The 13,239-nt window shown below is 35.3% G+C and overlaps 1 protein-coding gene and 1 long non-coding RNA gene across 3 annotated transcripts; one reads left to right on the top strand and one right to left on the bottom strand.

The window, feature by feature from the left end:
* Positions 1–369: 369 nt before the first annotated feature.
* LOC149612733 (uncharacterized) lies at positions 370–4,852 on the top strand. The gene is made up of 3 exons (XR_016376355.1): positions 370–2,054; positions 2,122–2,182; positions 2,256–4,852. It is a non-coding gene; the product is annotated as an uncharacterized LOC149612733 (long non-coding RNA).
* Positions 4,853–7,464: 2,612 nt separating this feature from the next.
* On the bottom strand, positions 7,465–9,047 carry LOC149612734 (uncharacterized). 2 transcript variants are annotated; one of them, XM_089858261.1, is made up of 2 exons: positions 8,757–9,047; positions 7,465–7,962 (listed from the first exon to the last, which is right to left on the bottom strand). In XM_089858261.1, exon 2 carries the CDS (start codon positions 7,897–7,899, stop codon positions 7,477–7,479), a length of 423 nt encoding a protein of 140 aa, XP_089714387.1. In that variant the 5' UTR covers positions 7,900–7,962; positions 8,757–9,047; the 3' UTR covers positions 7,465–7,476. The 2 variants fall into 2 exon arrangements, with proteins under 2 accessions (XP_089714387.1, XP_089714388.1); XM_089858262.1 differs by lacking the exon at positions 8,757–9,047 and adding an exon at positions 8,037–8,065.
* Positions 9,048–13,239: the final 4,192 nt, after the last annotated feature.

Below are 13,239 nucleotides of genomic sequence, written 5' to 3' on the forward strand. Positions count from 1 at the left end.
GTGGACGTCATGGCCATTGACGTTCCACTGGGAAAATTTGAATATACCCATCGAATGCAGGTGTGCGACCAGCGCTTTACCTTGCCTTCGAGGGGTTTTCTTAAAGGGAAGATGGAATAATAAGATTTATTCAAGGGAGGGTGAAATAATAAATTTTGTCGTTACAATCTAGACAATCAAACCTTAGCAAATTGCAAAATGACTTTCAGTAAGATTCAACTTAAATGTTGAATATCTTAATATTGGCGAGCACGATTTTGATTAAATTTAAGTATGTTGTTAAGCGTATAAAACTCTACCGGAAACTGTTTAGTTTATACCAGGAAGCGCCACGGAAGTTGGTCATCTAGGCAATCAAACCTTAGTTGGAAAAACCAAAATATTACCTCTCCGAGTCAAGAGGTCTACTACTACAAACTTATTTACCTAGATATGGAATTATTTCTCTTTTTATTTTTGGAGTAAAAATTTACGAATTATTAAAGCAGCATTCCAAGCATTGAGAATATATAGTAAAGCAGACGACATTTTACAACCAATAAGGATAAATCTTGGACACATGGAAATCAGTCAATGGGGAAAAGAACAGGAAATGAAGTGTATAAATTTTGGAGATATATAACCTTTATGTGTTTGTAAAGGCCCAATTGTCTACGCTTCAGCTGTTTACCCTATATACTCATAGCTACATTCACAACTGGTTTGCAGTGTAAACACTCGTTTCGTCTCACTTCAACAATATTCTTAGTTTGCCAACAGGGCCGTCGAGAGACTTTGCGGGCCCCGGGAAAGGTTATGGGTCGGGCCCCTAGAAAAATTCACTAACCGGAGCCTCCGAGATATCTAGGCCCGTGCGTGTCCATTTTTCTGTGCGGAAATATCCGGTTTCATAGAGGAAATATTTTCACCCAATATATGTACTAGATGACGCTTTTATTACAGTTGCGAAGGGGGTCTTCAATAAATTGTCGTTGATATTTTAGGGGCCAATTATAAAAAATTTATGAAAGAGAAAGGTACTCTTAAGGCTCTTTCAGACGATCCAACTTTTTGACTCAGCTTGATGGATCAACTCGAGTTGAATCAACTAGTTGGATCGTGTGAATAGACGCTGGATGAGTTGAGTCACCAAAAAAGTTGACTAGGACAAATTGGATCAGTGATCTAATTTTTTCTGACTCAACGTTTTAGGTTCGTTTCTCCAGCCAATCAAAATTAATTTGAAAAAAAGCATTTTTTACGGCTTATTTCGTTAGTGCCAAGGTAGGTGGCGCTTAAAAAGTTACATTTGGCGGTAAAAGTTTAGGTGTGTGAAAAGGAAGGATTTACTTCACTTTTCCCTTCAAAAGTTGGTCAAGTTGATACAACTTTTTGACCCATCGAGCTGAGTCAAAAAGTTGGACCGTCTGAAAGAGCCTTTAAATTAACGTAATTGTTTTAGGGGCTATTTATGTTTTATCGAATCTTTTGGTTAGATTGCGTAATTTTTCCTGACTCAAGTTTTTAATTTCATTTCTCCAGCCAATCAAAATTAATTACAAAAAAAGCCTTTTTCGCGGGCTATTTCGTAGGTAGGTGGCGCTTAAAAAGTTCCATTTGGCGGTAAAAGTTTAGTCGTGTGAATAGGAAGGATTTATTTCACTTTTCCCTTCAAAAGTTGGGCAAGTTGATACAACTTTTTGACCCACCGAGCTGAGTCAAAAAGTTGGATCGTCTGAAAGAGCCTTAACGCGACGGAGGTCGAGATTCCGCCTTCAAATACCCCGCCTCCCGTTTTAGGCGCCTCTTTCTTCAGTGTTTTCTCTACTACCTATAAAGCCAATTAGAAATGAAGCTTCTGATGGAATTGCCATGGTGTCAAGCGGTGGGAAGATGTCCCTCATTGCCCAATTTGACGATATTTGTCGCTACCATGCCGTATTAAACGAAGCATCGCAGGAAAATACTATAGAAGAGTTCATTAAATTCGTCAAATAGGCCCAGTTAGCCAGAAAACAATGGCTTTTGACGGAGACGTCTTTACAAGAACTTAAGACCAAGTTTGACAACTTAATGTGCGTCTTCTTAGCCATCTTTCGTTCATTCCCCTGTTTGTATTTACGCTAATCTTAATGTTTACAGGAAGAAATACAGAGATGAACGCGATAAAAGACTTAATGCTGAAGGACAGTTAATTGAACTGGTAGGCCATCCTTTAAAACAGTTACATCACTAAATCTCGAAAATGTTGACGCTGACGCATTACTTAATTACAGAAAAAAATCATTGGAAAGGTGAAAGAAATTGAGGACTTAGGAGCCACTGGAGCTGAGGCTTTATCTCAGGCCCTGAGATTTGACCAGTAACAAAAATGATTATAATTCAAGTCATGGGGTTAGACCCGGTCTTTCTTGGATGGAAAAGGGCACAAACCAGATTTTCTGCAAAAAGGAATTATGACGGTTGGCTTTTAATTTTAATCAACCGAAAAAAACTTTTAATAAAATTTTAATCATGGCAGTTTTAAGTTTTTAAGGATGATAAGATTGGCAATATTTGGGAGGGTTTTTAATTCCTGGGAATGTTTTAGATAAGAAAATTAAGATTTAAGCAGTTTTATTGCCATATTTCTATACTATATCAATTCAATGTAAATAAAATTACTAGAAGTGTATAAATTAAAAAAATCTGATATTGCAAAGTAAAAGTATTTTTAATTTGTAATGCATTAATTCATTTTATTTTTTACAGGTAAGCTTTGCTATATTTCTTTACATTATCTGATATTTCTAGAGTTAATTTACATTTTTTATTATTCCACGTGAAATATTCAGGTTGAAGTTCATTTTCTGTTTTTGAAAAGGTAAAGTTCTTGCTAAGTTCTATAGCTAATGAAGATTTAACCAGGGAGTATTAAAGTGAATAGGCGCGTTCGTTAGATTCGTGGCTAAAATCGTCTCTCTCTGGCGCTGACTCGGGAACTCAACGCGGTGTCCGCGCGCATGCGTCAAATTTAAAAACCGTCGTGCATCTGTTTTTTAACGAGGTATTTTTCTGTTCTCGCCGTTACGGCAAGCCCGGCCGCCGGCGGCTCGAGATGCGCCGCTCGGCCTCAGCCGATGATATCTAACCAAGGCTTAGTGTAGTTTTCGTGTCTAATTTTATTCTCAGAGCTATATTTATGTTGAAATTTAAAGAAAATGTTATAATATTTAGTTGAAGACTTGGTAAATGTCTCAAAAAATTTCGAAACTTGAGCTTTAAAACGTTGAATATTTTATGACGCCTACCGAACGATACCGCAAATTCGCCTTCCGGGCTTCCCGGTTATCTCGACGGCGAGTCGAACAGAGTTTTTACCATATTAAAGCTCTAACCGGGTACCATCGAACTGCGGGAATTTATTTTAAAGAACTTCAATTCCAGAGTGTATAGTCACTAAACTATTCCAATTTCGAATGCGGTTTAAAGAATTTTAAAGCTATCGATCAGCTCAACTTATTGAAGTTATATTATTGGAAAGTTTTATAAGGTCATAGGGTTTTTATACGAGAATCTTTTCATTGCAAAGCAGAGGTTTAGAACTTCTTTTGCCACCGAGAAATGTCATTCAAGTCTATTGTGAGAACCTTTTATAATTTTCTTTAAAAGTCGGCAAGCACCTAACCCATTCCCAAACCAAGATATTCAAAATTGGAAAAATAATTATACTTAAAGAACTCGAAGGCTTATACGTTATCGTACTTATGGATTACTGGTATTTGATGTTATTGAAATTATAAGTAACTGCAATTAGGTGTTATTGAAATTATGAGTAATTGCAATTAGATGTTATTGGAATTATGAGTAATTGCAATTAGGTGTTATTGGAATTATAAGTAATTGCAATTAGGTTTTACTGAAATTAAAAGTAATTGCAATTAGGTGTTTGGTGCTATTGAAATTATAAGTAATTGCAATTAGGCTTTACTGAAATTAAAAGTAATTGCAATTAGGTGTTTGGTGTTATTGAAATTATAAGTAATTGCAATTAGGCTTTACTGAAATTAAAAGTAATTGCAATTAGGTGTTTGGTGTTATTGAAATTATAAGTAATTGCAATTAGGTCTTATTGAAATTAGAAGTAATTGCAATTATGTCTTATTGAAATTATAAATAATTGCAATTTGACGTTTTTTCAATTATACATAATGAAATTTCCAAGCTCTAAGAACCCCTACCAACAGTTGAAATAGAATATTAAATTAAAAGCGGATACCCTTAAAAATTGATCGGGTAAATTATTAAAATTTCAGATTCATCTCCTAGAGTGTGTTATACCAAGTACACGTATTTAAAATTAAGGATTTACCCCCAGGATTTAAATAACAAATGAGCTTCTCTCCAAAACACCCGAAATAAAAACAGTATATTCCGCAAGCAGAATATATTTAGTTTAATTAATCAAGATCTGTTAATTTTATAACTAAATAAAAATATTAAAAAATAAATAAAATGAAATAAAATTGTGTTGAAGTTAGAAACCCAAATATCTAAATTTTTTTAAATACCAAAATTAATTCGAACCACCCGAATGTCACCTTTTCAACATTTTGCTAAGGCCCGGAAATGATTCATTAAACAACAATATTAAATCGCATTAATTGACACCTTTAAGACTCGAGAAAACAATGTCTATATATAAATCTTAAGTCTGGTGGATAATTTTCAATATAATTTTCAACTCGGGATTCGAGAAACTTTCCAGGATTAAGCCGGCAAAGGCTTAATGAAACCGGTAGTCTAGCGAATTATAAACATATTTAAAATTTAAAGAAACCACGTTGTTCTTTTGAAAAATAAACTTTTGGAATAAAATCAAATTCAAATTTAATGATGGTAGGCCGTGTGGAAAAAATTTTATTTTTAATATTATAAACAGTTGCAGGGCCCCCAGCCGAATTCCGAAAATATTTATAGGAATTATAGGATTTTTTTCATGAAAATATAGGATTATATAGGACAGTTTTCCAGAATTATAGGATTATATAGGACACCAAAATATTAATTTTTATTTTTTTAAAGAACCAGTACTGCAAACATGGGCCGAACAATTAAGCAAAATGTTCAAAAACATACCCTCCAATTTTCGAGGCTCATAACTCTGGTTCTACTAGAGATACGGGGATGCCCTTTGAGTGTGTTATAGTACCAGAAGGGAATATTCTATTTGCCCCCCATCCAACCATACTAAAAACTTGGGGCTACGACAAAAAGGGTTTCCAGAATTATAGGCTTATATAGGACAGTAAAATATTAGTTTTTTTTTTTGAAGAAGAAGAAGAAGAAGAAGAAGAAGCAGTACTGCAAAAAACTATCTCCCTCCTTTTTTTGATCTAACAAATAAAAACCAATAGACTTCCTATTGGCTGCCCACACGCAAAACTCACCATTGTGGTGCACACTGAACATTCAGTTTATCAGAACCATAATATACCGAGCTATGTTTAACTAGTTAAGCTACAATATTAGGGAAGCCATTCCCATTTTATGATATTTTTTAGACCCGAATCCTGGTTCAACCGATAAGCTGCTTAAAATTCGCCCAAATTTCAAAATTATAGGATTTTATAGGATTTTTAGCGATTTTAGCCAAAATTATAGGATTTTATAGGACAGTTTTAAAAATATAGGATTTTATAGGAACTATAGGACCTCTGGGGGCCCTGCAGTTGGGTTCTTTTCTTCTTCTACTAACAAGCTCTAACATTTGCCTTATATAAAATAAATAACATAAGAAATAACCCTTTTTAAGTTTCGAATTGGCTTGAAATTTAAATTCTAGAAATAGAAATAGACATAGACGTCTTTTTATTTACGTAACAAAGTTTTTGCGATGCGAAATTGGCGGGAAATTCTGTAGCATTTAGACGTTAAAAAAAGGTCACGTGATAAAATGCGCTCGAGTCTTAAAACAATGTTAGCAGCTCGCGACAGCTGGAAGCGGCTTGTACAGTTTGTACCTACTTCTATAGATTATTGAACAAACATTCAAGAGAAATTTCGACACCAAAAGAACCGCGCGCACGAGCTCGTGCAGAAATTGCGGGAATTTTGTTTTTTTTTGTTTAAAATGTTTTCGCGCCAAATTGAGTCTCAACAAAAGCGCGCGCTTAAGACACGTGCTATGTCAATATTTAAACTATTCGATTGAACGAAGATTTAAATTTAGATTTCGGTGATTAATTAAGCGAGAACTAGTTAAGCCTAACGTAATCTCAATTATAACATGGCGGTCAACTTCAGAGGGGCTACGTCCGCTACGATAATAACCGAAAGTTTCCCATAGTTATTACTCTATCTAGCGTTGTTCCTAACTTTTCGTAAGATTAGCTCCGATTTCGTTATAGATTGGGATGAAGTAAAGAGATGCGCCTCGATTCGGTTCATTAGACGCGGTTATGTTAGACCGCCACCATTATATTGATATGTTTTGCTCGCTCAGGTGTGAAGTGTATACGCGAGGTAAGTTTGCTTTAGTGGTCAAATTACCTGACCACACGAGAATCAAATTACAGGCGAATCTATGGGATGACCACAAGGGTTGTTTGTAGTCGAATTTCTTAGATGTAGAAAAGTTGATAATACACGGTGGCTGAGCTATTTGAAGACAGAGTAGTAGTTTCCTACCAAAACGCAGCAGTTTCCTACCAAAACGCAGACATACGAAATATTGTGTACAGTATAAGCATTTTATTATTTATTTATTTTGAAATAATTATTTGCAAAAGTTTTATTGTAAAAAGAAAATGGTAAATTTAAAGTCGAAAATAGGATTAATCATCTTAAAATAGGTTAAATTAAAAGAAATATAGGATAACAAACAGAGGAATAGAAAAATATAATAACAAAAGCTAATAGCAAAATGGTAAATTTAAAGTCGAAAATAGGATTAATCATTTTAAAATACGTTAAATTAAAAGAAATGTAGGATAAAATCATTTTAAATTACGTTAAATTAAAAGAAATGTAGGATAAAATCATTTTAAAAAGAGACTCGACCACATCGACAAGATTACTTTTGCAACCTCTCATTAAGGGTGTTGTCCCATCTACATCAGCCAGATTAAATTAAAAGAAATATAGGATAAAATCATTTTAAAATACGTTAAATTAAAAGAAATGTAGGATAAAATCATTTTAAAATACGTTAAATTAAAAGAAATGTAGGATAAAATCATTTTAAAAAGAGACTCGACCACATCGACAAGATTACTTTTGCAAGCTCTCATTAAGGGTGTTTGTCCATCTTCATCAGCCAGATTAAATTAAAAGAAATAAAGGATAAAATCATTTTAAAATACGTTAAATTAAAAGAAATATAAGATAAAATCATTTTAAAATACGTTAAATTAAAAGAAATATAAGATAAAATCATTTTAAAATACGTTAAATTAAAAGAAATATAAGATAAAATCATTTTAAAATACGTTAAATTAAAAGAAATATAAGATAAAATCATTTTAAAAAGGGTGTTGTCCCATCTGCATCAGCCAGATTAACATTGGCACCTTTTTCAATAAGCAGCAATGGCGCATCGGATCTTCCATGATAGCAAGCCAATTGTAATGCCGTGTTTCCATCTTTATCAACGTCGTCGATATCGGCACCTTTATTCAAAAGAGACTTGACCACATCGAGTAGATTCCTTTCGCAAGCCATCATTAAGGGTGTTGTCCCAAACGCATCAGCCAGATTAACATTGGCACCTTTCTCAATAAGCAGCAGTGCCAGATCAAAATGGCTTCCATTACAAGCGAAGTGTAATGCGGTTTGGCGAAACGGACCAGCATAGTTGATATTGGCACCGCGGTTTAACAACCGGACGACCTCATCTATTTTCCCCTCATTAGCAGCAGTCAATAATTCTTTACCAAACATTGTATACGTGTACTTGACTCTATTTCAACGTTTTGTTGAGTAACTAGCAGTCGAGATCGTAGTCTGAAAAAATAAAATTAAAATTAATTAGTACTTTTGGCGTACTGACTACATGGTTAAGTACTTTCTAATAAAACCTTGGGACTTTAATGGCCTAGTGTCGTCTTTATTAAACTAAACCCAATTTGGCAAAATTATTAAAATGATTATTCATTGTCAAAAAAAAGGCTTTATTTCTAATAATGGGACCATCTTCCGAGACCTAATTGTCCAACAAGCTGCCCTATCAACCCTATTTAAAGCTCTGATCTTCATCTTTCATTAGACAGCTATAAGTTTAAGCTTTTATCGCATTCATTAACTTCTTCGTCTCTCGTTTCATTCCTATTTCATTAGCTTTTCATTTTGGTTCAAGATAGACTCTATTTTAAATTTTCCCACTTCTTCAGACTCATGGCGTTTTCCTTTGTGTCCTCGCGGAGCGCTCCCATGGAGGAATAAAACTAGGAGATCCTATTCTTCAAAAACAGTCTTTAACGAAGCTGGAAACTACTACTACCATTTTTATTGCTCCTTGGGAGCGCTCCGCGAGGACCCAAAGGAAAACGCTATTAGACATTCGACGCGAGTTTTCTTCCGCAGTATTTAAGCGCGCGTTAACTCAAAATAAGCGGGGAAAAAACACGGTTAACTTAATCATAGCCCCCTGAATAACATATTAATACACTAAATTTTACCAAGGCTTCAAGTTATATGCCAATAATGCCATGTCATAGAACCACTTACGCCTAAAGCTATATGTTACAAGGTAAATAACTAAGATTCAGGTTGAAAATACCGAAAATTATAAAAATTACCTTTCTCGGAGAACTTTCAAATGTTGAAGAACGTCCAGAATTCCAAAAAATAAACGGAGTTTGAAACTTTACCGATCTTCTCGGGGTTTCTAACAAAAACAAGCAGACAGCAGACAGACGACTTTGAACCAGTCCAGTGTTGTACTGTTGTGTTGTTCCTTTGACTTTTGGCAAATTGTGATACTGAATATTCACTTATACGACTACGCCCCCTCGGCGTGGGTCACGTGATTTAATTTTTTTCCTAAACCCGTCACGTGTTGTGTACGTAGACGAACACTGATAACAAGTAGAGTGGGTTATAGACCGAGTGGGGAAATGTGAAGTAATATAAAACAAGTTGGAAAAACCAAAATATTACCTCTCCGAGTCAAGAGGTCTACTACTACAAACTTATTTACCTAGATATGGAATTATTTCTCTTTTTATTTTTGGAGTAAAAATTTACGAATTATTAAAGCAGCATTCCAAGCATTGAGAATATATAGTAAAGCAGACGACATTTTACAACCAATAAGGATAAATCTTGGACACATGGAAATCAGTCAATGGGGAAAAGAACAGGAAATGAAGTGTATAAATTTTGGAGATATATAACCTTTATGTGTTTGTAAAGGCCCAATTGTCTACGCTTCAGCTGTTTACCCTATATATACTCATAGCTACATTCACAACTGGTTTGCAGTGTAAACACTCGTTTCGTCTCACTTCAACAATATTCTTAGAATTTCAACTTTAAAGAAATTACCTTCAACCAAAATTAAACTTAGTTAAATTAGCGACAATAAATTGGAATTTTCAGTCGGTTCAATTTATACGCATTAGCTCTCCCAAACCTGGTTAAAATTAGTAGCCAGCCTTAGTAATAAACTTTAGTATATGCAGACTTCTCAAGGGGGAATTTACTATAAGCTAACCCCCGGTTCCCGAAGAAACCCTCAGAACCGTCAAAAGCCCAAGGCGTTTCACGATCTTGTTGGAGGCGTTGCGTTTAATTTATCAGTGAAATCAGAATCTATTTTAATTTTTAAAACCGCTGGGAGATATTTCCTGAATGTTTTAGGTCTTACAATTAGCTGAATAATATATTAAAAATCAATCGATTTTCCTCTTCACCCTCCCTTTAAAGGACAAATCTTGAGTTCTGATTTACCCCTTTGGAAATGGAAGAAAGTTTCTTTAAAATGGTAACATCATGGAAAACCCCTCACTAAGCGAAACTTAGCTATATGGGACGTTTCCTGAGAAACCCACGGGTAATTTTTAGATTTTAAAGAGCTAATGCTATAAACTATTTTCATTAAATGGCTAGTAGCCTATAATTTTTACTATCATTAGTCGAAATTGTATGTAATTTATTTCTCCGAGGGCTAGAACGTGTGGGGTTTTTATGTACGGGTTTTTGAAATTTGAGAAAGATTTTGGATTTTAAAGCAACATAGAGGGATTTTATGATTTCATTGTTAATTCTCCATCGATCATATTTAAAGATTTTTTTCGACCAAAATTTACGAGGTTTTAGCAACTGTCTGACCCCTCGAATATCTCAATTTCATAAACGATTTTTGCTTTGAAATGGATTCCTTTGATTTAAATATTGGGACGTCACAATAAGTGTATAAGATATATTCTTCAAGTCTGACACTTCCTATGATTCATAATGCTAAAAATTTAGTGAAAACTAGTTCGACGACGACGCGACAATTGACTATACGCGGCTTTGCAGTCCATCTCCGTATTTATAAAACAAATGTTTTTGGACCTAACCTATATGTATTAACCTATAATTTCATAAGATCTCCTATAAAACCCTATATTTCTGACTGAGTCCAATTATCCAACATAATTATATTGTTTAGTAGAAAATTTAGCAAAAACATTTTCAGAGTTCTATTATTGACCCGCATTTTCCATAAAATAAAAACCTACTAAAATCCAGGCTTTGTTTTTAGGGTGTGGTAAATTAAGATTTAATTTAAATTTCACCATAGAAATTAAGTGTGTGTTTTTGAAAATTTCCTTTGATAACTTCCTTTTAAGTGTATTTGATAACTTCATGTCGAAGTAAAAAACCATTCCCGAGATGTTTTCCCTTTTTCAGCGCCCCTAGGTTTATCTGGGCAACGACTCTTCAATAGAGAATGAAATGGAAAATTTCTCGGGAATTCACAGTCTTAGCTTGCCTCTCTTAAGCCCCTCTTTTTTGTATGGAACCACTGTGTAAAGAAAGAAAGAAACTTTGTAGCGAGAGGAGCTAAGAATCTTTAGCCGAAATAAATTTCTTTTTTTTTTTGTTCATGTTTTACTTTAAAAATAGACTAATTCTTTTAACTAAATAATCCCAGAACCGACTTTAGATAAATTCAGTGTATAAGTTAAAAGCGCGCAATATGGCTTTATTTCATAGGGACTTAAAAGTTATAAAGTTCCTATTTATTTATATTTTTAATAACTCATCTGATTGTCGGATAATCATAAAAGTGATACTATAGGTTCCATTTGAGATATAAGTTCATCATTTCAAAATAAAATTTAATTTGTTACAGTTTTCAAACATTTATTACATAGTTTAAGCGAAAAATAGTTCTATAATCGTGTATACGTATAGGAGATATTTTAGTCCTATATTATCTTATAAAATAAAATTTTTCGTCTTATAAAACAGAACACAAAATACAATTTTTCCTATAAGGAATTTCATTTTTTAACTGGCTCCCTGTAAGCCTTTGGCAATGCCTCACCAGGCGTCGCTTCACGATAATCTATGACGTTCCACCTGCGTCACTCCACGACTAGCTCTCAGTAACCAGCGGCACACTTATGGAACATATCTTATAAGCTTATGGCCCAAATTTACCACAGAAAACCCGATTTCACCTAGGATTTCCCTCAGCGAGCCAACTACCAGAGCAACCATTTGAAACGTAGAAAAATTTCCATGGAAATAACAGGGAAAATAACAGGCGTGAGACTCTGCCTTCCATCTCGCTTTTCGGCACCTGCGCTGTGGGATCTTTGCACAGAGACGGTGATCAACCCCCATGTATGACACGACATTAAGGGTTCCCTACCCCCCTTTTCCGTCGAAATGGTCAATAGACAGGGGTGTTTGGGTATACTGTTTTTAACGTCACGTATTACTTTTACATTCCACATTTCAAATTAATTGATGTGGAGGCACCTTAGCTATACACATCGGTGATACTTAGTTAATACGGGGTTTATTAAGTTGTACCCCAAATAAAATGGATCAAATCTGGGTGCACGGCAGTGCACCCGCCAAGTTGTCGTGCACTACCAGCAATCCTTTACCCGAAACATTTCAGCCTCATTTTGACCCCCTCTTAACTCGGTACTGGGGAATAGTACACCACTCATATTTGCACCTCAAGGGCACAGTGTTAATCCTAGGAAGTCCTCCAACTTCCAGCTTTCTAACTCATTTGGTTTCTGTGATAATCCTATGTGAAAATGACACATTATGAGACTGACTGACTGACTGACTGACTGACTGACACATCATCAAAACCTCTAGGGCATTTCCGGTGGTGCTAGAATGATGAAATTTGGCATACTTGTACCACTAAGCATACAAGCAAAGGGAAAAGTCCCAAAAGCGGGAGTTTCCCCCTTTTAGCCCCTGAAATGGGGGTTTAAAATTAGAGTCATCATCTAAACCTCTAGGGCATTTCCGGTGGTGCTAGAATGATGAAATTTGGCATACTTGTACCACTAAGCATACAAGCAAAGGGAAAAGTCCCAAAAGCGGGAGTTTCCCCCTTTTAGCCCCTGAAATGGGGGTTTAAAATTAGAGTCATCATCTAAACCTCTAGGGCATTTCCGGTGGTGCTAGAATGATGAAATTTGGCATACTTGTACCACTAAGCATACAAACAAAGGAAAAAGTCCCAAAAGCGGGAGTTTCCCCCTTTTAGCCCCTGAAATGGCGGTTTAAAATTAGAGTCATCATCTAAACCTCTAGGGCATTTCCGGTGGTGCTAGAATGATGAAATTTGGCATACTTGTACCACTAAGCATACAAACAAAGGAAAAAGTCCCAAAAGCGGGAGTTTCCCCCTTTTAGCCCCTGAAATGGCGGTTTAAAATTAGAGTCATCATCTAAACCTCTAGGGCATTTCCGGTGGTGCTAGAATGAGGAAATTTGGCATACTTGTACCACTAAGCATACAAGCAAAGGGAAAAGTCCCAAAAGCGGGAGTTTCCCCCTTTTAGCCCCTGAAATGGCGGTTTAAAATTAGAGTCATCATCTAAACCTCTAGGGCATTTCCGGTGGTGCTAGAGTGATGAAATTTGGCATACTTGTACCACTAAGCATACAAACAAAGGAAAAAGTCCCAAAAGCGGGAGTTTCCCCCTTTTAGCCCCTGAAATGGCGGTTTAAAATTAGAGTCATCATCTAAACCTCTAGGGCATTTCCGGTGGTGCTAGAATGATGAAATTTGGCATACTTGTACCACTAAGC

This window comes from Phalangium opilio, unplaced genomic scaffold (genome assembly GCF_054372755.1).
Source record: "Phalangium opilio isolate 3A_F unplaced genomic scaffold, DU_Popi_V2 ptg000232l_1, whole genome shotgun sequence".
NCBI classification, from domain to species: Eukaryota; Metazoa; Arthropoda; class Arachnida; order Opiliones; family Phalangiidae; genus Phalangium; species Phalangium opilio.

Bases quoted from the DNA above. Each gene is read 5' to 3' on its own strand.
- LOC149612734 (XM_089858261.1), bottom strand. From the start codon at position 7,899: ATGTTTGGTAAAGAATTATTGACTGCTGCTAATGAGGGGAAAATAGAT.